Source organism: Kwoniella mangroviensis, chromosome 2, assembly GCF_000507465.2.
Source record: "Kwoniella mangroviensis CBS 8507 chromosome 2, whole genome shotgun sequence".
Classification (NCBI taxonomy): Eukaryota; Fungi; Basidiomycota; class Tremellomycetes; order Tremellales; family Cryptococcaceae; genus Kwoniella; species Kwoniella mangrovensis.
In genome coordinates this window covers 1572944-1594153 of record NC_088828.1, presented here as the reverse complement: position 1 = coordinate 1594153, position 21210 = coordinate 1572944, and the positions used below count along the sequence as shown (strand labels likewise).

Below are 21210 nucleotides of genomic sequence, written 5' to 3'. Positions count from 1 at the left end.
ATGACGCGACATACCATCAGCACTGGGTTGCACATCATTCCAATCGCAATTTGATCCCGTTAGTGGCGACAGGACATGGATCAACGAACAACAAACAAGAAACAAGAAACAAGAAACTATACCTCGATACATATCATGAATGGTCGTTATCTGAAATTATAGGATGCTGCGGAACTGCAAAAATTATATGGTACTATAGATATCTGGGGAAGGATTATAAGGATATATACAAAGACTGAAACCCCAAGAACAAGAAACCAAGGCTACTACACTCTTACATCGGCTCAAGCTTGATCATCTCTCTCTTCAGCTTGTTCCCTCTCTTTCTTCCCTGTTCTCCCGCTTTTGTCTTTGACACCATCCACAGCCTCTTTCAACGTATCCTTGGGGTTTTCCAAAGCTTCCACGCCCTTATCCAATTTCCCTCTTGTCGTACCCTCCCCTTGCCCTTCATCTTCTTCTCTAGCTCGTCTTTCTAAATCCTCCTCGTCGGAAGAAGATATCGACCCTCCATCTCCATCGGCCAAAGAAGATACACTAGAAGTCTGTCCAAAGACCATATGATCTCCTTCTTTACTCTTGATTTTCCTTTGATCATCTTTGATCTTACTTAATTTATCATCATCACAGGCCATGACTCTGACTCTGATCCCTACGAAATTCTTCTTGAGGAAATCAGTCAAGACCGGGATGAGTTTCTTATCGGGACGATAAGTTCCACTATCATTATCGATTATAAGTTCGTACATGGACGGATCTTTCGGAGGCTCATCTTTTGGTGGACCGCCAGATACAGGATCAGGTGGATGAGTAGCAGTGGACGATTGGTCAGAGTGGGCGAGACGACGAATCAGGAATTCACCTGACCAGGCGATATATCGCTGTAGTAGGATATCAGAAATGTCAGCAATCTATCTAGGATATTTATCAGTGTTAGATCGAATCACCAACTCACATTGACATCCGAATGCATCGTATGTTTACTCAACAAATCAATTCCGAATTCCTTTCCCGTCTCCGTGAACCTCAAGAGTCCATCTAGCGTAAGGACATAAGTGAATATCCGACCACCTTGATCATAATGACACATTTCCAAGAATTTCAACGTCAATTCTTTCTGCGTACTATCTCGATTTTCACCTCCATCGGATTGGTCTTGAGATTTCTCCAGTTCCTTTCCTTTTTTACCAACATGATCAAGGTTATCCTTATGATCATCCAAGTTGAATTCCCATTCACCGTACGTCGTCTGTCTATCGAAATTGTATATCCTCTCATGTTGATGATGTAACGCTTTATTCAATATTCTACCTCTGAGACCGGTCGCTTCGAACATCCCTCCAACAAAAGTTTTGAATTCTACATATCGGTGGTAGAGATCGTTCGGTACTGGGCCGGTAAGTTGAATTTCGTTGGCTTGGAAGCTGGTGTAATGTAAGTGAGCATTCAAGCGATGATGATGATGAGGGGCAGGTACACCAGCAGCAGAGGGGATGATCATGCATCTCCTAGCAAGCCTTGTAATCAGTGGAAAGACTCAACTCACTTATATTTCTCAACACCTTTATCATTCTTCCCTTTCACTCCCGCCAGCCGTCCAATAAGTGGACTATAATGTATCCACCAGAAATTACTTATCGTATATGCTTTCCCTACATCATCCTCTTTCCTTGTTTTTCCCAAAACTTCAATACTGAGTGTCAATCTAGCATGTAACTCCTTCTTTCCAACGATGGTACATACCCATCTGGCAGTATAAGCTCTAAGGTCCGCACCAGTTTTCTTCACTTTATATTCTTGTTTTTGAATCCCTTTCCACCCCTCATCTATATTACCAGTATGCAATTCAACCTTGCCCAATCTATCATCATGATCTGAAGGATCTTCATCATATATCCTCGCAGAAAGGTCTAACCCATCTGCTGGAACTCCCGCTATGACCCATGAACTTTCCCAAGACGGTTCAAGGCATTTACGTATAGTCTTGGACCTCCAACGTAAATATGGATCATGAGAATGACGAACTTTATGAGAAGTCTTAACTTGTGCGAGAATGAACGGATCTGCTGAACCAGAGCCGAAATCTGCAATGGGGAGGTTGGTCGCTGAATGAAAGGTGATTTTAACTATGTATGTCGGGCCATTGGACGGTGGGAGAGGGGTAGGGTCGTATCCCCCAGCAGGTTTATCGTTGGTCATGATCTAGTCGAGATCTAGGGAGTAGGTTGGGTGTTGTTTATTTGACTATCTGTGAGATATGTTGAGTGATGCGTTGGGGCTACGATCGAGGGGATTGAGATACAAACGTAGTATAGCTTTCGTGTATGTAGCTAATGAAGATAAGAAAGTGCGAAAGAAGGAAGAAGGAGGGAAGAGAGATGAGAGATGAAGGTTGAATGATAAAAGCGGTACGAAGATAATCTTAGACCCAACAATCTATTTTTGGTCCCAGTTCAAAACAAAGGGAAGAGAAAATGATCAGCGGACGTAACCGAAAGAAAGTGTAAACAAAGATGACGTCAGCTTCTACTTTGTTTTGGTGTACGTCGAGTCTCAGGTAGGTAGTGCCTATGTATTCGAGGCGATACATAATACTCAGAGAGCAAGTAAAGGTAAAGTAAGGCCGAGTAATAGCAGCATCCACGCAAGGATGTGGGTGTGCCGTGCAGTCTGCGACCACCATGAGCCAGGCATGCTCTACCCGAGTGGTATCTCGCTCAAGCATCTGATGCAAAATAACTTCATAACAATTTCCTTCTATTGTATTTGTATACGAGTATATCTATGATCCTATGTTAAGTATATCTATTCTTATCTATCTGTATTTCGACTATCTAGTATACTAGTATACAACATGAACTACGCCGCGTACCCCATTCCCATCCCTGACCATTCACCTTGCATCTCCCTATACAACTCATGTACCTCTCCGTCTCCTTCCTCTTCTTCATCGGGAATTTCTTTCACCAAAGCACCAGCCAACACCTCTTTCTCCTCAATCACATACTCACTGCCTCTTTCCGGTCCCATACCGGAGGTTGAAACCTGCCCTAACATCCCAAGTAACGAGCTCATATTGTTCAATATCGGACAATTGAGATTAGCTAACCCTCCAAGGTTAGTCGAACCGTTCGAATTTGAAGAAGACGATGTTGTTGATGATGATGATGATGAAGTTGATGATTTGAGTGATCGTAATGATGGTGAGGTCGACAGAACCCCCATACCCATACCACTCGAATAATTGGATGGAAGGGTGAAAGCCGTCGTTATGGGATTTAGAGGATATCGAGCAGAGTGAGAAATAGGTATTAGAGTTAAACTGAACAAATTCGAATATCCTATAGAAAGAAACCAGATCGGAACAACTGATCAGCTTAGTTTTGCACACTTTAATGCAAAAGCTGATGGCAGACATGATTCGATGAAATTACTCACCATTCCATCCACTCCAATCCCTCACTTCTCCCACCTTTCCAATCCCCCCTTCCATCTCTCCTAAGACCCTCAAAGTCGAAGATCCCTTTTTCTTATTCGGTCCTACACCGAACAATCCACTCTTCTCCTGTACGGTCTGTCCAAGTATCACGAGATCGTCAAAAACCAACAACGTCAATACTTCCTCTTTCTTCCTATTCTTCGTCGAACTGGGTGTGCTAGGTCTCGAAGTATTGTAATACGAATTATTATCCATAAAGCTCGAAGTGGAGGATGGCGAGCGATTCATAGATGGTCGAGAAGGTGAGAATGCCGAAGTGGAAGAAGAATATTTGGTAATACTATTTGATCTAGATGGCGGACCAGAATAAAAGGAAGATCCATTAGACGAGACAGAAAATGCACTGGTCCTAGAAGGAGTCAGCGAAGCTGAGAATTCCCAAGGTGATATGGAGGATACGGTGGATGGTGCAGAGGACGATATGGAAGATGAGATTGATCCTCTTGAAGAATGCATCGACCCTGCTCTAGCTCTAGCGCCGAACGCAGATGATAGATCTTTAGATCGTGGAACACGGACGACTTGTCCTTGTCCTAGCAGCTTTCGTCCTCTGATTGCCAGATGGAAATTCCCGGGTAGACCGATCAAGCGCGTCTGTAACGCTTGGAGCTGTTCGAAATCTTCTTCACGGGCCTTCGTAGCTTGTAAATTGAGTATGATCGATTCCGTCGTAGAGAGTAGAGAAAGTATTTCGGGGTGGATCGGGTGGGGATGAGGAGTAGCATCGAGTAATCGCTATCAATGAACAATATGAATCATCAGCTGGAAGCCTTGGCTTTACGAGAGATCTCGATATTCAGCTCACCTTTAAGAATAGAGGATACTTGGTCAACCTCTGAACAGGTTTCAACAACATACTACCCAAACTCATCGACCCGAGAACTTCCTCTTTCATCTGCATTCTCACAAACTCTCCAAAAACACTATCCGGATCTCTTACATTCTCTTCCACAAGACTGACAACACTTTCAAATCGGATCAAATACCACTCATGGACTTCCAACCTTGACACCCAAGATTTAAAAGTCGATACGAAGTTCGCTACATCCAATATATCAGATCTCCTTCTCATATCTCTTTCAGTTGCCGATATAACCCCATGAGCATGGGCGATACATTCCAACGAGTCAAACAGATCTGTGATTTTACCTGGTATACCGTCGATCCAATGTCCCTGCGGAGTCTTGAGAGGAGTAGCGAAAAGTCTTAAGACGGTTCTCATCGATTTGATAAATGTATGTTCAGTTTCGCACATTTCCCAAATAATCTCTTGTCGTTTGATCTCCATAGGTCCATAATTTTCTAAAAGACGATTATAAATTTCGTCATTGGGTAAAGAAGATCTCCAAGTTGATGTAGGAGTGACTGGTAAGATGGGGGAAACAGGTTCTAGCGATTTGGAGTATCCCGAAGAAGCCACCTCGAATATTTCTTTCCTCGCTCGAGTGGCTGGTCGGGGTGGCTCAGGCGTACGTGAAAGTAATTCAGAGGATGATCTGAATTGTCTGGGTCTTCTGGGTGGGGTAGAATTAGGTTGTTTCCTTGATCCAGAATTTCGTCGAACAGGGGTAAAGTCCATTCGAGGTGAGTTGAGAGTGAGTGTACTGGGTGAATTACCTATCTGCTTGATAGGTTGCTGATGTTCCGGTTGGGCTTTGGGTTCAGGCCATCCATGCGATTCGGCGATGTCAGGTTGGATGACTGATTTGACCGAATCATATTGGGCATACCGAGTCGGATGAGAAATGGAATGTACAGGACTAGCAAGTACTTCCTCAGACGAGGAAGTCATGATGAACGATTCGTCTGAGCACTCTGATGGTGGTTCGGCACCAAAGTCCGGATGATCGTTACTATCTGTCCAAGAGTATGATACCTCCTGACTATCTTCTTGTCTTTCTTCGAATTCAGGCTGAGGCGAAAAGAGGGTTTCTTCAGACAGGGTGTTGGGACTGAATGACCAAGGTTGATTGAAATCCAAATTAGCCACTAAACCCCTCAAAGCCGATAATCTTCTCTGGGCAGAATCCCGCTTTCTACCTCCCAGTGGAACAGAGGAAGACGGTTCCTCCAGAGCCGAAGCTAAGGCTGAGCTAGACTCTGGAGCAGTAGTGACACAAGATTTCGAAGAGATATCAGTGAAGAAGGGTCGAGGTGTCGAAGCGGGCGAAACAGTGATCGTGGAAATCGAGTCTCCTGAAGGTGAAATGCTTCTTGAAAAGCTAGTCTGGGGTGGGACCAGATCGGATTGGGACTGAGGTGTTAGCGAGATCGGTCTCGGTGCAAGTAGTGGTGATCGTCTCGAATTCAATGCTGAGGCAGATGCAGAGGCGGGCGAAGGATAAGCTGATGTGGCTCGTCTAGCTGGTCTAGGTGGTGTGCCGCCGGAATCAGGGATGGTGACCGTGGGTCTGACTGATGATCTACTAGGTGTTCTATCATTCATCGAGGACGGGGAAGGTGAAGAGCCCGTTATCGGTGGAGTGGGCAGACAGGCCATATCTTCTGAACTGGCATTGGACCTACTTCCGTAAGAGACTGAGACAGCTCTTGATCTTCTACCTTCTCTACTGACGACTATCTGCACTTCATCTGTAAGACCTATTCCAAGACCGATCCCGTCTGAGGTGTAATCCACCGCTACTCTCTTGGATCTGACACTGCCAGCTGGCGAGGCGTAGGGCGAGTGATGATGTTCGGGAGTGGTAGAGATTGATAAAGGAAGGGCAGGAAGTAGTTTTGAGCTGGATCTGGAAGTACGACGTGTCCTCACGGGAGGAGGTGGAGTTGAAACCCTCTGTGAAGTTGTAGAAGAAGAAGACGCGGTCGAAGAGGACGACGAGGAAGAACTTGATCGGACGATTGGTGATGCGGATGCTGATGCGGACGGAAACGGGACACCAAACGATACCGTAGCTGGAGAAGATGATGGTAAAGGGGGTACAGGAGGTGCCGCCCTATGAGGTGAGGGTACGTATTTCGATGATCGAGTCATTGATGTATGCGGGGATGTCTATGACGAGGAGAATCAGCAAAAATGATTGTTAAGTGAATGACTAGGGAAAAATGGGACAAGGGATGATGAGACTGGACTTACGGGAGTATCCCATTGAGGGAGTGGTGGTGTATCGACCGAATGGAAAGATAGGTTTGAAGTAGATCTACTACCTGGTGATCTAGGTTGTCGCAGTGGTGGTGATGAGAATGAGTTTGGCATGATGGATAAAGGTCGATCAGACGAAAGCGGTGAAAGTGAAACCGAAAAGAAACAACGAGGGCGTAAGTGCGTAAACAGGACGATCCTTGTCTGTCTGAGGATATGATTATCTTGTTATGCTGTGTATCCTATATCCTATGTCGTCTAGAAAGAGATAGCTAGGTATCTAATAGCGGGGGAGAAAAATCGAATCTTGATTCATCTATTCCATATGTTTCTAACCATTTGGGCAACGATGATCGTCCAAAAGTAGAATGACAGAGTCAAGCCTAGTTGAAAATGATCTTCTTGGGTAGTGGTGCTTTATGATCCTGTTCAGCCCGATCGAATGTGAAAAAGGTGGATGAGAAATTCCAGTCCAGACTGATCTCTCTTTTCTCACCACGTTTTTTCGCCTCTTTCTCTTCCTATCTGCCAAAACACTGCCGAATGTGTTGAGAGATGAATGCCAGCCCTGCAGAGATAGCAAAGTATCTTTATCCGGAAAGGTAACGGTAGGGGTGAAATCCAAGATTGATCGATGACGATACCGGATCGTCAAAGGGAAACGTATCTACTTTCGGGAATGCTGTTGTTGGCAGTATGCTATGCTATGGTATGCGATGAGAATCAAATATGATATTGAGGGTCAAGCATCAAGCCTGGACCGATGCGAAATGGGAGATGAGAGATTATGAACGATGGTCGGATGCCTTTGGAATGGGATTGATGAGAGGATCAAGATTGATCATATATCACCCACCGTCCCGTTGAAACCTAAAAAAAAGTGAATGAGATCGATGATCAGTCAGGAGGGGATAGATCATGATGAGAAGTATGATACTCACATTCACAAGGACAAAAGATGGACCATGATTCCCAAAGCAGTGTGTGTGAGTGATTGCGATCGTGATTTGTCGAATCGCGAAAAAGGGGGGTGATGTTTGATTGCACTCGTATGTGATTGTATAAACCCGTTCCAGACTTCTCAAGGCATCCTTTCGCATTCCCTTTGATCATCCTGCATAAAGTTAGCTAGTCCCTCCATCAACGGCAAGGGAAAGGGAATTCTAGGTATATCAGCTCGATCACGTCCGTGTAACTCCCATTCATGTCCGAGAAAAGCTTTGATCACCAGACCGATCAAACAAAAGAGAACTGGATAGTTGGTCGACCACCCTCAAACCAAGTTGTGCCTATGAACAGACCGTAAGAGCAAGAAGGAAGAGTTGTGCAAGTGCTGTGGTTCGTGTATCACAATCGCGAGTGCTACAAACACGGAAAGAGAGTTTACTGTTTGTGTATCTGAAGATAGGTATGTGACGTTTCAAGATTGTTCCGGATTTAGCGTAATCGAGCAAGTTATGGAGTTTCTTTTGGGGAAAGCATGATACCAAGCATCCCCCTGGTGAGAAGGAGATAGTGGTGGTAGTCAGAATGATCTGCATGTGTCAGCTGAAGATGATGTGGACGAGGATGGGGTTGAAGGTTGAATAACTCATCATGCAAGACGACGTGAGTTGTGATTTACTCTATTTGGTTCTATTCAATTGTCAATCACCGCTGGGTAGATAGATGATGTACTCCACCCTGAATAAGCATCGAAATCCAAACGAAATGATGAATAATTACGCTTCCGTCATGCAGAACTGTAGATTTGGCCACCGCATTTGCAAATCGTATATAACGGTATATCATCATCATCATCATCATCGTTGCTTTTCACTTGCCTTATCAAGAATAAATGTTAACAGCATTAAGACGTATCAACGTTTTATCATCACACTTGAGACCAACTACAACTCTACAATCTATCAAACTGGGTTCCTCATTCTCAACCTCATCGCCAGCCATGTCAGCTGAAATCAAGCAACTCGTGGACAAGACCATCAAGGAGAATAAGGCTGTTGTCTTCTCCAAGACTTACTGTCCTGTAAGCTGCCATATTTCCATCGATCGACCAGTGACTCGTAGGCTGACATGGAGTCTTTGCAGTACTGTAAGAGAGCCAAGTCTTACCTCGGTGAAGATACCAGCGATATCGCCATTCTTGAGTGAGTTTGAAGCTCGTCATCACTCATCAATCCCAACATAATAACGCTAATCAAATGATCTGATGTATAGACTCGATGAAAGAGATGATGGATGTAAGTATTTCCCCCTCTTCCGTTATTCTCGGGATGCTACACACTACCCTCCTTTGATGCGACCCCGTAACACCGACCTTGCTTATGGTTCCAGTTATGAGACAGCAGTTGGGCTGACCAATCCCTCATGTACAGCTGCCATCCAAGCCTACCTCAAGGAGCTCAACGGTCAATCCACCGTCCCTCACGTATACCTCAACCAGGAGTTCATCGGAGGTTCATCAGACTTGTTGAAGCTCTCTCACGATCAAATCAAGCAAAAGATCTCTGCTTAGACATAGATCCAACACAAGAATCGAAAGCAAGGGGAAGCAGTAGCCGTATAATAAAACATGAATAGTACATATGCATAGTAGTAAATTGTCAGACTGGCTATCTGATTCACTCTTCCGAGCTTGAAATGAAACGAACACACATGACAGGAGTATAGCTATAGGGCATATATATCTATACATATAGTTTGTGCGATTTGCGGGAGTTGATTAGGGTTGCACCATCAGCAGTAGTGTGTAGCCGGACTAAGTATGGTAACCTTGTTTTCATCCGATAACGGCACCTGTTCACAACAATCACAACAACTGCATCTCCTATCATTGCCTTGCACTCTCATCCACACTCTCACCTGCTTCAACAAGACTGATAGGAGGTTTCTACCAGCCAGCCGAGATCACCTGTACCCTTTTAACGACTAATTGAGACACCACCATCGCTGTTAATTCAGTTTCCACACGTTCCGCACCTTCTCCCTGGGGCATCCTTTCGGTCAGAACCAGCATACAAGATAATCTTATACACTCCGACACGGTACAATAAAACTTCGTTACTTGTTTCATATAGTTCAGAAGCCAAGCTTTGCAAACGTCTTCTCGGTGCATCATACCTCAACAGTGGCTAATAACAGTACATATCAATATATGGTATACGGGCGGCCGAAGGACCATCAAAGAAGGCAGAAGGATTAGAATGACACAGGATTGAACGGTGTAGAGTAGTGATACTGTGGAGAGCCATTGATTAGGAGACTAAGGAGAACGTAGTATCTTGAAAGAGCCAACAAAGCTTTCTCCTCGTCCGCGGGAAGGTAAATAGCCCTCAGAGCACTACCGTCCTTACATTCGAAGCTCCCCTCATCAACCTCCCATCGATATCACTGTCTTCTCAGCTCTCTTGCCTTTCACCACTGCGATCTTGCAAGTCGGATAGCCAAAATGCCTTTACCAACATCCGGCTCGATACCCCTCATTCCCCCCACTTCCGAACATCCCCCTCATCCAGCATACCTCATCAAGTTTCCAGAGGAAGTATGGCAGTCTCTCCAGGAAGCAGGAAGCGGGGGACTGGAAGTGACCGTAACAGAAAAAGGAAAGATGGTAAGTCTTGCTTCCCACGTAGCCAACCTATTTATCCAGATAGTATATACAAGAGCATATTGAGATACTTACCGGATATACAACACCTTAATAGACTCTCAACATCCCCAACTTACCTCCTATACCTCTCGACCCTCGATCAACCGGTATCCCCTCCGAGCTGCATTCCTACAACCCTTCTTCTTCCACCCTCTCACTCGCAGCAATGGCTTCGACACGACTGAACGTCCCTCTAACATCAGCCTCGACGGCCAGGGCAGCAGACAAGCTGAAAGCGCAGAACGAAGCGATCGAGAGAGAAAGGAAAGAACGTGCACTCAGAGTAGAAGGGTCTGCACCCCCGTCGAAAAAGAGATCCGTCGCTGGTGTAGCTGCTGCTGCACCTGGTGTGAGCTCAGTAGGAATGGGTAGAACAAATAGTTCACCTCAGATGGGTAGCTCCACCTCGGCACCTACACAGGGAGCGAGTACGACTGTAACCGGAACTGGACAGATGATACCTCTCAAAACTCGAGTCATGCAGTTACTCGCCTTGGGACCTACGACCGTACAAGACATAGTAAGGAGAGTAGGAGGCGATGAACAGAATGTGATGAGAGTGGTTAATGTGGTGAGTGTTGGCCGGAATCTCAATGATACCCTCAAATACATCTCACGATTTCATACACTATGATTAACACAATTTCTCTGTTTCGTAACGCAGGTTGGCAAAGCCTCTTCTACCCATCCTCCAGCATACACACTCCTGCCCAACCAATATTCCAAGATCAAACTTGGTCCTGGACAATGGAAATATACCTATGCGGAACAACAGCAGGTCATCCGTCTAGCTAGAGAAGCATTCGACGAATTGGAATTACCTTTTGATGCTGAAGAGAGGGAAGAGCTCGATAGGAAAGAAGCAGAATTGGAAAATGGAGGTGGATATCATAGTGCAAGTGCGGAAAGTTCAAACGGCAGTCAAAGTCAAGAGAAAGAAAAACCTTTACCAACTGTACCTCAGAATGGTCTTAGTATTGCTTCTCCCAGTAGGAATGAGTCTCCCGCTCCCTCTGCAAGTGGTACAACAAATAAGACAAAATCTACTAGAAAATCTACGAATGGAGGCGGAGGAACAGGAGGGACCGCCGCGGCCGGACCTCAAAGTAGGATTGCGCGGGAGAGAGCGAAATTCATGGCTGAGAAGCAGAGGTCGACAAGTTTACCTAATACCAAACCTCCCGATGGTACCGCCAGTCCACGTTTGACCCCGGCGGATATCAAACCTGCCAAAGAGAATAACAAGACCAAGATTGAAGATAAGAAGAAAGAAGAGAGAGAGAAAGAGAAAGTACATGGTCCGAGCAAGGATAAAGGGAAAGGGAAAGAAGTTGATTACTCATCTTCTAGCGAGGAAGATGATGTTGAAGAACCATTGAGAGGCAGATCATCGAAAAGTAATGGGAAAGAGAAAGAAAAGAGAGATGGAATCAATGATCAAGCAAAGTCAAAAGACAGATTATCGTTAGCTGAAAAAGTACGAGAGAAAGATAAAGCTCGGGAAAGAGAAAGGGAGAAAGAGAGACAGGAACAGAAAGAAAGGCTGACGCCCAATCATAAGAAGAGAAGTTATTCTTCGTCGCCCGACGCTGGTGGAGAAGAGGAAGAAGAAGGCGAAATAAGAGGTAGACCTATAATCAAGACTCGAAGGAATTCATCCCCTACATCGAAACGTAAACCTCCGCCACCGGAATTGAAATTCAACGGAGCGAATACCAATACCAGCACGAACTCAGGTTCGAGTAGATCGACAGCTTTTTCGAAAGATAATCATCCTGTATCTGCACCTTTACCCAATACCGATAAGAAGACGAATGGTATAAGCCAACTAGATAGACCGGATCAAGAAGCGCTTAGAGATAGGTACGAGGAACTATATCCTGCTTACCAGCAATTAACCAAAAAATTAAGTAGGATACATCAAGCTGCTGAATCGGGTATGAAAGTGAATAATGATACTGAGGACGATGATGAAATCACGGATGAGGATGAGTTGAATAAGTTGGTTGGGAAATGGCAAAAATGGCATAATGAGTTGGAAGGTATAAGAAGATGGTTTGTCTAGACGAAAAGGCAAAACCAAGTCTGAAGTATGACCGTCGGTTTTTGGAGGAATTTATATAGTTGTTCATTTGTAAGATCGATTATAGATAAGTTAGAGGTCTATTGTGAAGATAATGTAAGCGCAATTAATGCTAGTATGATATTCTAATACGCATGATGTATGTATATTCTATATAATTTGATATACGAGCTGTAAAGCGTGAAGTATTATTGAATGGGGATTTGGATTCACTTTTGAGAAGAATACTGTATTATGATGATCAGTCTAACGCAGAAGAATAATAATGTCCAATGTCATTTACCACAAAGAGAATTAAATATTGAACTGAGGAGAGTCTATAACAGCGTTATGTACATATATATATATATAACATCAACGAAAAGGTTCAAATTTCGTAAGTGGCACCATTTTATGTAGTTACTTTAGCTCTGGCGAGACTCTATGAACGATCAAATCCTTCCATTAGCGCACATCACTTGTCTCCATTGCTCAGATCACAGCTCAAGAGAAAAGGCGATGATGATCTGGTTTAAATTTGGATTCGACTGGACTCAACTCACAACAGCATAAGCATTGTTATTTGGGAATTGAGCTTGATAGCAAGTCGCACAACCAGTTATAACAAAGTTGGCTAATATAGAAAAGATCAGTTTTCATTCATTAAGAAATCAGAAATCAGAAGAAAGAAAATACATCAGAGGTCCACTTTATGTGTGCTGACTTACCGTTGACAGTATCATACATGATCTGAGGTCTAGATAACGTCGTACCATCTGAGTTTACCCAGTTGGTAAATAGATTCTGGGATCCAGCGGCGGTTTGATACCACTAATTTGACGTAATAAGACAAGACGAGGCAGGAGAAGGCCAGACACCAGTCGATCATTAGCATAAAGGTAATGTAACATAGATTGAGCCTGAATTGATATAGAGTATCTTTGGAACTTACAGTGTTAGTCTCAAGAGGACTGGTCGAACCGGTGGCTACGCCGTATAAAGTGTAACTTGGATTAGGGGGTGTAGCAGGTCCAGAAGTTGAGTCGACTAAAGTCAACCATAGTCGTAGGATCAGAACATTCCAATGACAATATTCCAGCTCATACCCATTAAAGTTTATACGACTCTGAATTACATGACGAAGTGGAAGCTGTGATAACCGCGTAGCTGTCACATTTGGATCAGTATTCGCAAACTTGTGGTTTCCAGTAAAAGATTTGGTTTCACTCACTTGTAGGAAGAAGCGCTTAAGATTGAACCACCTGAATTAGGACCGATTTCTACATCGCCACGAAGATCATAAATCGTTATCACTGTGCCCCTTCCGGAATTTGTACGAAATTGGTGACCTATCTCTGAGGGAGAGCAGAGAATGAATTGGATATGTGCTCACGAGCGGCGAGATAAACATAGCTCAAACCATTATTCGAGACATAGTTTGAAATCTTCAGTTCACCAGGTGATAAGGAAGGTTCGCCAACAATAATCCTCTGGGAAGCATCCTACAATGGCGGATTGCACCAAAAGGTGCATCTCTGTTTAACATCTGAACATGAATTATATTTGAGAGTAGGATAGTATCTCACCTGGGACATTGTATATTGTCCATTGGCGTTGGGAGTCCTATCCAGGAAACCTACAACACCTTGACCTCTAATTACGCTGATTCTATAAGTGCTGTTCATCCCAATGACGTTCGGATTTTTCTTTCATCAGCGAGTCGAACCTCAATCTTGAAATGTGCGAATCCTTACGAGGAAACTGTGTTAGATTGTCTAGGATGTAAGGCTCCTCTCTTGACGACAGGAGAAGGTTTCCTAAGCGGTAGACCTTTCTTCAAACATTCCGCATTGGTTTTACATGGCATTTCCTCGTCCCATCTGTTGATGGCCGTAGCTGAGATCAGCTGGACAGTCAACAGCAATGCGAAAAGAATGGATAAGGAGTTCTTCAACATCTTAGGGGGTTCGTCAGTTGATTGTCGGCTGAAAAAAATATGCTCTATGTTGAAATTTTCGACAGAGAGGGAAAATAAGTCAGTAAATCGAAAAATTATGCTGACAGGTACAGTATATATATCATCCATAGTCCCTTCTCCGACAATCCAGGAGGTAAATCCTCCAGTCGGTCGAAGTTAAGCAGATTGTATAAACATAAATGTTCAGATGAGTACTCGTAAGATCAGACAAGCAGATCACCTGGTGGCACATCACAACATCACAACCCACAGACATCCACGTGCCAACCCCCGAGAGTTTACGTTAAAGGCCAGTGTTTGTCAAGTGAATATGCTCAAAAGAAGGGTCCTAGAGACACTCCCGTTCAGGATGATCGTCGAGATTGTGGAACCGAACTTGCGAGCCCGCAAAGGCACGAACAAACATACTATGGTGACATTTTGTAAGCATTCCTTGGCCTGTACTGAACATATGAGTTTCGGAGGCATCAGCATAGTCAATCACAGACCCTATGATATGATTCGGTTCCTTTTCTTCGCTTGGCTCAACAGCAGGAAAAGCGATCATGAGCGATGAAAGAATGCCCAAAGCTTGAGTGGGGATACAAAAACACTAGCTGCACACGATATACACCGAGATTCTCCCAAGACGGGACATCATCACCTATTCAATGGAATACGGATTACAGTCCACAATGCATATAATCATAGGGGATCAATAGGTTTTCACCTGGAAAACGAATTTACAATCAATATGACTAAGTATGTGAACTACTGAACAAATCTCCATCTGCATTCATTCTTTTCAGGTCTGTGGATCTCCTCTTTCTATCGATTTCAGTCAATGATTATAATCTCCTCTTACCTGATCTATTAGACCATCTACTACCTCCCCATCTGTGGGACGTAGTGGATGCTGGAGCTGCACTAGTCTCAACCGCTCCTAAGGTAGGGAGTGACTCAGAAGCGTCCACAGGCTCGATCGAAGACATGGGTAGGATCGACATGGTAGCATCGAGACCTAGATCGCTGGTTGTAGCAGTAGCTGAGTTTGAGGATAATATCCCAGTCGCAGTGGCAGCAGTAGCGGAATCGGCAGTTGTAGCACTTGATGCAGTGGCATCTGGTACCTCTGCAATCGAGGAAGACATATCAGCGGTGGAATTACCAGTACCAGTACCGGTACCAGCAGAAGTAGCTGCCGCAGCAGCATCTTGGGCGACAGCATCTCCGCCGACATAATCTGTACAAACACCGGTAACGCAGAACCCGCCAGTCGCATCAGAAGCTTTAACGATGGAAGCCTGTTCGGTGAATCCCGGTATGGACCCCTTGGGGTAATTATCAGAGTATTTGGAAGAGTTGTATTCAGGGTTGTTTCCTGGTAAAGCTGGGATAGCGAAATGTTGACCGACCAGCTGAAACAGAGCAATGAGGTCAGTCTCTCATCGACAGTCGACATCATTATGTTACATTGTTCGTCGGTGGAACAGCTCACTTCGTTTATAACATCGCCTTCGGTCACACAATCTCTACCTATATCACCTCTGAATTGCGTGATGTACGGACAGTCCTTGATGAATTCCCCGATACCTTTATCATAGCATTGGTCAAAAGCGTCGACCAAGAAGTTTGAGGGGAAACCGTTAAGCCAGTCGCCATGGAATGAGAACCCATTGTTATCTCCGTTAGCCCTGTGATGGAAGAGACAGCATAAAATGGTTAGATCATTTAAAAGAGTGTATCGATCATAGAAAGAAGATGGGAAAAAAAGGGAGAATCACTAACAGAACCAAACAACCAGGATACCATTCATACCCTTCACCGATGTTTTCGGTTTTTAAATGGTATGTGCCTGTGAGATACGTACGACCCATATAAATCAACATTTGTTGTTCACTCAATTCTTGATAGGGATATGAGAACTATACACACTTTCCATGAACAAATGAGGAATCTTCTTGAACCCATCTGGACAGACACCTCCTTCGGGGTTCGCATCGATAGGATACGCCACATGGGAGTTATCTTCCTTGTACGAGTCTACCCCATTCCAACATTCGGGGAAGTGAAGCTGGAATGGTTCGAACCTCTGGTCAGATAAACATTTCCACACCGGACGGATGCTTTCCTATCTAGTATTTGGACATACCTGAGGACGAAGCGTGAGACATTCTCTGTCCATGGGAATGTAGTCGGTATAATCTATTCAAGTCAAGCCACACAAAACAGCAAGTCGATCAGCGATTGACAGATGAACAATCCGACAAAGTCCTGTTTGTTGTACAGTATTGAACTTGCCATAACTGTATTGAGCATCTACGCATAACCAACTAACAGCTTTGTTCGGATCGTAGTCGTCTCGCTTAATATCACCAGCCAGCATCCTGAAGTCGTCCGGGATAGATGCGAAGGGAGTTGTTTCGTCTACATTGGTCAGAGGGTATTTCCAGCTATCGTGCAAAGACGAAAGGGTAAGCGAATGAAGAAATGATATATTCCACAGCACTCACTAATTTGTCATGCCGTCTCCTGTAACAGCAGTGTAACTTCCGTTTCTCCACTTGCTGTTCGAGATCACATTACAGCTCATCAGTCGTACCACCTGGATCCACATACAAGGTCGAAGACACGCTTACTAGTACAATTGAGGCGTCCAATAGCTGTCCAACCAGAAAGAAATTAGCACACCAACCTTTCCTTGTCAACGAAAGGTAGAACTCGCTTTGACAAATCGCAATTAAGGTTCGACGAGGTACACTATTAATTGTGATCCACCAGTATCAGCCACCTTACAGTTCACCCATGTCATATGCGTCGTCAGTCAGATCCTATTTTACAATACATACCTTGGATTGTCTAGCTGAAGCATAATCCATAGAAGCGGAAAACGCTGATCCTCCCACTACATGATGGACGTGCCCACTGACTTTACCAGGATTGACGATAGGATCGAGACGTGAGTTGATCAAAGGGAAGAAATCTTCGGTGAACAACAAACTATCATAGGCAGCTTGGATCATCGTAACTTCCCCAAGAGCTAAGAATAGAAGTAGACCGGAAATAGATTTTGAGTATGTCATGGTGAGTAGATCAAAAAGAAGTGATCCTGCACTTCTACAAAGTTTGTTATTTCAGAAATGAAATTAGGGATTGAGAGAAGAATTCCAAAGGCAAGGTAGAATATGGAATGAATGTCGATTTTATGTGAAAGAGTGACGATAATTGGATTAGATAGATTAGATAAGTTCCAAAAGATACGGAAACCTTAATAATGGCGAAGATGAGAAGTGAGAAGGAATGAGTGAGATGATAGATCAAGAGAGAGGAAAAATGGGATTGAGGCATTATATATGTTCATTCATCCAATCCGCCTTTTGGTCATTGATATAATATGATACCCTTTTCATCGTAGATTATTGGATAAGTTGATAAGACAGAACAAAGGTATATTAATTCCCCCTTAATGTGATCAAAGCTTTAGATTCCTCATGAATGAGAACATCCTTTTTGTGGCTTCGAGATGTTGTATAATACCTTTGATCACACAATCGGATGATTGGAAAGGAGGTCTTTAACACGACATGAAATGGCATGAAGATTGGTATTGGCGCCAAGGCCACAAAGCTTTGACGTGTTCGGTTTACATCAGGTGGATCCCGGAAACGTTCTCTGAAACCATTGCGAGTGAAGGAGAACAATCAATGCTCCTGTGTACCAGTACTAACAGAGGGTAAATCGTCAGCCAAAGGTCAAAGCAGTACATGAAACATTATCTCTATCTGTAACATTCTTAACCGAATATCCGCAATATCCGGGATGTGCTTCTCCGAGTGTCTGTGTGTTTCAGCCAAGTCATTTCGTCGCTCCAGTGAACCGTCCGTTCGGTCCAAGCACACAAGTCGGTTTAATCTTACGCATCGCCAGATCAGTACAGTCATCGATCAGAAGTTCATCCTTGAAACGATTACGATGATGAGCTACATACATTACTTTCACTATTCCCTTTCAAGCTTTATGACTCTCCAATCACCTTCCTTCCTCCTATATCTCACCCAACAACCATCCCTTTCTTTACCCTTCGGGTCTTCTTGATCTTCTTGAGGATTCTGTTCAGTCATGATCACTTTCGCCAGATTACCCAATACACTCGATCCAAACGGTTTACATTTCACTTTACTTCCTCCTCCAGATCTGCCCGTTGAGAAATCCAGATGTTGGACATGTAAATTTCCAGTATAAGAAGTAGAGATCAACCTGATATTCACATCTTCTCCACCGTCTTGGTCTTGGCTTTGTCTTGTTAGTGAAGTGGAATATTCGATCGAAGCTGATAAGGAAAATGGTGATTCGGGCCATAATACTGTGTATAGGGGTATATTGGATTGAGAGGGGATATCGAATGGTGCCTAAACAATGAAAACAGCACGGGATCAATATCCTGACCATTCCTCTGACATATACAGTAGATGAATGTACCATATGTGAGACGAGGATATTTCAGTCATGACTCACGGAAAACAAAAACGTCTCTTTACCTCTCGTGATCACGTAAACTTCACCACCACCTTTCAATCTCAAAGTTTCCAACCCTCCCCAATCACCTTTCGATCCTCCTCCTCCTCCCATCCCCAGACCTATCACACTGGTCGAGCCGCTCGAGGTTTTGAGCTTCAGATCTAACACTGTAGAATCGTTGACTCGAATCAAACAGGCTTTCGATCCAAAACTAACATATAGTCCTAAACTCGGTATTTGATTCTCTGTATTCTCATCGTTATCGTTAAATGCTGGTGGATTATTTGAACCTGAACTGCCATTCGAATTGCCCGTTCGGATCGATGCCCTATCATCATATGAAAAAAGACTTGCCGAATCGTCTAGTACACTTGCCCCTCCCCCTCGTTCAGATGGGAGGGAAGAGAGGGAAGGTGAGATTGGTAAATCAGGTAGGGAAGGTAATTGCAAAAACGAGATATGTTGTGGTTGACAAGGTAAATAGAATGTTCTCGAGGCTGTAAACCTAATCTGCTCTTCAAGCATCTCTTGAGATCCGTGATCTTGAACAGGCGGGAAAGCACCATGCACGATGACATGATTTGACGTACCAACCGCAACGAATATCCTAGATTGGGATATAAAGCTAGTAATCAACATTATATCTCCCTGAGACTGATTTTGATGGGGTTTGCCAGAATGTAAAATCGTATAATCATCTGACCAAGCTTTGACTAAATCGTCCTTCGATTGGTGTTGAGACATTGAGGATATGCTTGATGTTCCATCGATCATCGTCCACTCCACACCATCTTTGTCTCGCGATTTACCTTTGCCTTTCTCCTTACCCTTGTGTGACGAGAGGTCTATCCCGAGATAAGAAGCAGGTTGAACAGAAGAATACTTCGCTAGTGAGATGAGTGATTTTAAGCTGTATATTCGAACTTGAGTACCAGAATTTCGTTTTGGCTTGGAATCTAAAGTCGGTTTCGAAATTTCCTCTGCACCACCAACAAGCATGATTATATAACCTTTACTAGAAGAAGTAGAAAGGGATAAAGGGTGTATCTCCCATACGGGTAAATTGAACCATATATTCCTGGTTGTATTTTCCATCAGATCGGTATTAAGGACTTTCAACTCATGAGAAGTACCCATTATTACCAGGTTTGACTTCGGCACTGGATATGCACAATTGATAGAGTACGTTGAATGAGGTTCAAGGGATCGTCCATAGTCGATTCGAAGTAAGGCGGAGTTAGGTAGTATAGTTGGTTTTGCACCGGCAGATAGGTATCGTATATGTTGAGCGGGCGATGAAGTTGAACAAGAGAATGGATGATAATCCGATGGGAGGGTGTCATTGTATGATGGTGGTTGAGGTGGTTCGGGGAGCTACAAGATGTACATGACTTGTCAGCATTTAGGCAGGAGCTCGAAAAGGTAGACGGGGTAGAATGTTAATTACCTGACGTCGAACATTTCGTCTCGCCTGACGATCGGGATCACTGTCGAACCTTTCAACAGCTCTTTTCTCGACTTTCATCCACGGCCACCATATCCGGATGTCAGTTTATCGCCCTGCTGGCAATGTCTAATGCATGAAGCATGTACTCACCCCATTCTCTCCATCTCCCAAATCTCGATGCTCCACCTTGTCTACCCGCATTATCACCCTGCGTTTGTTCATCAGTCTGCACAGGTTGATCCAAGTCCTGATCAGCTTGAGGCGTAGAGACATGCTCGATTCCTCCTGTGGGTTCCACGACGGTTACCTCATTCTCGTCCGCTTCTTCTAGGTACGCCGGTAATCCTTCTCCGGCTGAATCAGCTATATCATCGAGTCCCAGAGAATCATTCAAGTCAGAATAGGAGGTACCACCCCCGCTCGGACCGGATGTCGAACCGCTCTTTCGAGGTGGAACATGTGATCGCGGCGTAGCAGGAAGACTTCTCCTAGGGGTTGAAGGTGCTTCTGAGATTGTCCTGGGAGTTGTGGGAGGTGGAGCAGTCGATGACGATACGCTATGAGTAGGACGAGGATTGGAAGGCAAGGAAGGTAGTCTTGGTGGAGGTGTCGGTCTACCCATACTCGAATGATATTGTGACTGAACAATCACGATAGTCCGATGGTTCTAAGTGTGCATGATAATCTTGTACATGGTTGAATGCCAAGCAAGCATACTTATCGACCTGATCCTGGTCATGGGTGTGAGATCTGAAAGTTGACACTATGATACGTATTACATCGCTACAACAACAGTATCAAAGGGCGTCGTCAAGGATATTTGTGCAGTACACAGCCTGATTGGCACAACTATATTGCTATGTCTATTCTTGAGCACTCGAAAGTCATCCTGGGTTGCTGTGATACTATACTGAGATTGATCCTCAAGATCATCCGTGGACCATACAAGAACACTGCATATGGGCTGTGCAGCAA

At 44.2% G+C, this 21210-nt stretch overlaps 7 protein-coding genes across 7 annotated transcripts; 2 read left to right on the top strand and 5 right to left on the bottom strand.

The window, feature by feature from the left end:
- Positions 1 to 284: 284 nt before the first annotated feature.
- Positions 285 to 2199, bottom strand: I203_107458 (uncharacterized protein; the record flags this gene model as incomplete). Its single annotated transcript, XM_019145540.1, has 4 exons — positions 285 to 881; positions 956 to 1140; positions 1240 to 1424; positions 1547 to 2199. The coding sequence occupies 4 exons, from the start codon at positions 2197 to 2199 to the stop codon at positions 285 to 287; spliced, it is 1620 nt and encodes a 539-aa protein (XP_019005359.1).
- Positions 2200 to 2859: 660 nt separating this feature from the next.
- Positions 2860 to 6716, bottom strand: I203_107457 (uncharacterized protein; the record flags this gene model as incomplete). Its single annotated transcript, XM_019145539.1, has 4 exons — positions 2860 to 3341; positions 3439 to 4234; positions 4305 to 6512; positions 6597 to 6716. 4 exons carry the CDS (start codon positions 6714 to 6716, stop codon positions 2860 to 2862), a joined length of 3606 nt encoding a protein of 1201 aa, XP_019005358.1.
- Positions 6717 to 8547: 1831 nt separating this feature from the next.
- I203_107456 (glutaredoxin) lies at positions 8548 to 9117 on the top strand (the record flags this gene model as incomplete). Its single annotated transcript, XM_019145538.1, has 4 exons — positions 8548 to 8628; positions 8691 to 8749; positions 8820 to 8842; positions 8978 to 9117. 4 exons carry the CDS (start codon positions 8548 to 8550, stop codon positions 9115 to 9117), a joined length of 303 nt encoding a protein of 100 aa, XP_019005357.1.
- A 933-nt stretch (positions 9118 to 10050) lies between these two features.
- I203_107455 (uncharacterized protein) lies at positions 10051 to 12316 on the top strand (the record flags this gene model as incomplete). The annotated part of the gene is made up of 3 exons (XM_019145537.1): positions 10051 to 10212; positions 10307 to 10822; positions 10916 to 12316. The coding sequence occupies 3 exons, from the start codon at positions 10051 to 10053 to the stop codon at positions 12314 to 12316; spliced, it is 2079 nt and encodes a 692-aa protein (XP_019005356.1).
- A 409-nt stretch (positions 12317 to 12725) lies between these two features.
- I203_107454 (uncharacterized protein) lies at positions 12726 to 14270 on the bottom strand (the record flags this gene model as incomplete). The annotated part of the gene is made up of 9 exons (XM_019145536.1): positions 12726 to 12755; positions 12877 to 12947; positions 13042 to 13144; positions 13266 to 13360; positions 13449 to 13480; positions 13545 to 13593; positions 13707 to 13815; positions 13900 to 13990; positions 14068 to 14270. The coding sequence occupies 9 exons, from the start codon at positions 14268 to 14270 to the stop codon at positions 12726 to 12728; spliced, it is 783 nt and encodes a 260-aa protein (XP_019005355.1).
- Positions 14271 to 15118: 848 nt separating this feature from the next.
- Positions 15119 to 17353, bottom strand: I203_107453 (uncharacterized protein; the record flags this gene model as incomplete). The annotated part of the gene is made up of 10 exons (XM_065518189.1): positions 15119 to 15688; positions 15769 to 15964; positions 16059 to 16125; positions 16206 to 16344; positions 16423 to 16475; positions 16572 to 16723; positions 16784 to 16837; positions 16910 to 16933; positions 16996 to 17030; positions 17120 to 17353. 10 exons carry the CDS (start codon positions 17351 to 17353, stop codon positions 15119 to 15121), a joined length of 1524 nt encoding a protein of 507 aa, XP_065372919.1.
- A 915-nt stretch (positions 17354 to 18268) lies between these two features.
- I203_107452 (uncharacterized protein) lies at positions 18269 to 20857 on the bottom strand (the record flags this gene model as incomplete). Its single annotated transcript, XM_019145534.1, has 4 exons — positions 18269 to 18679; positions 18786 to 20162; positions 20236 to 20306; positions 20386 to 20857. 4 exons carry the CDS (start codon positions 20855 to 20857, stop codon positions 18269 to 18271), a joined length of 2331 nt encoding a protein of 776 aa, XP_019005353.1.
- Between the last annotated feature and the right edge of the window lie 353 nt (positions 20858 to 21210).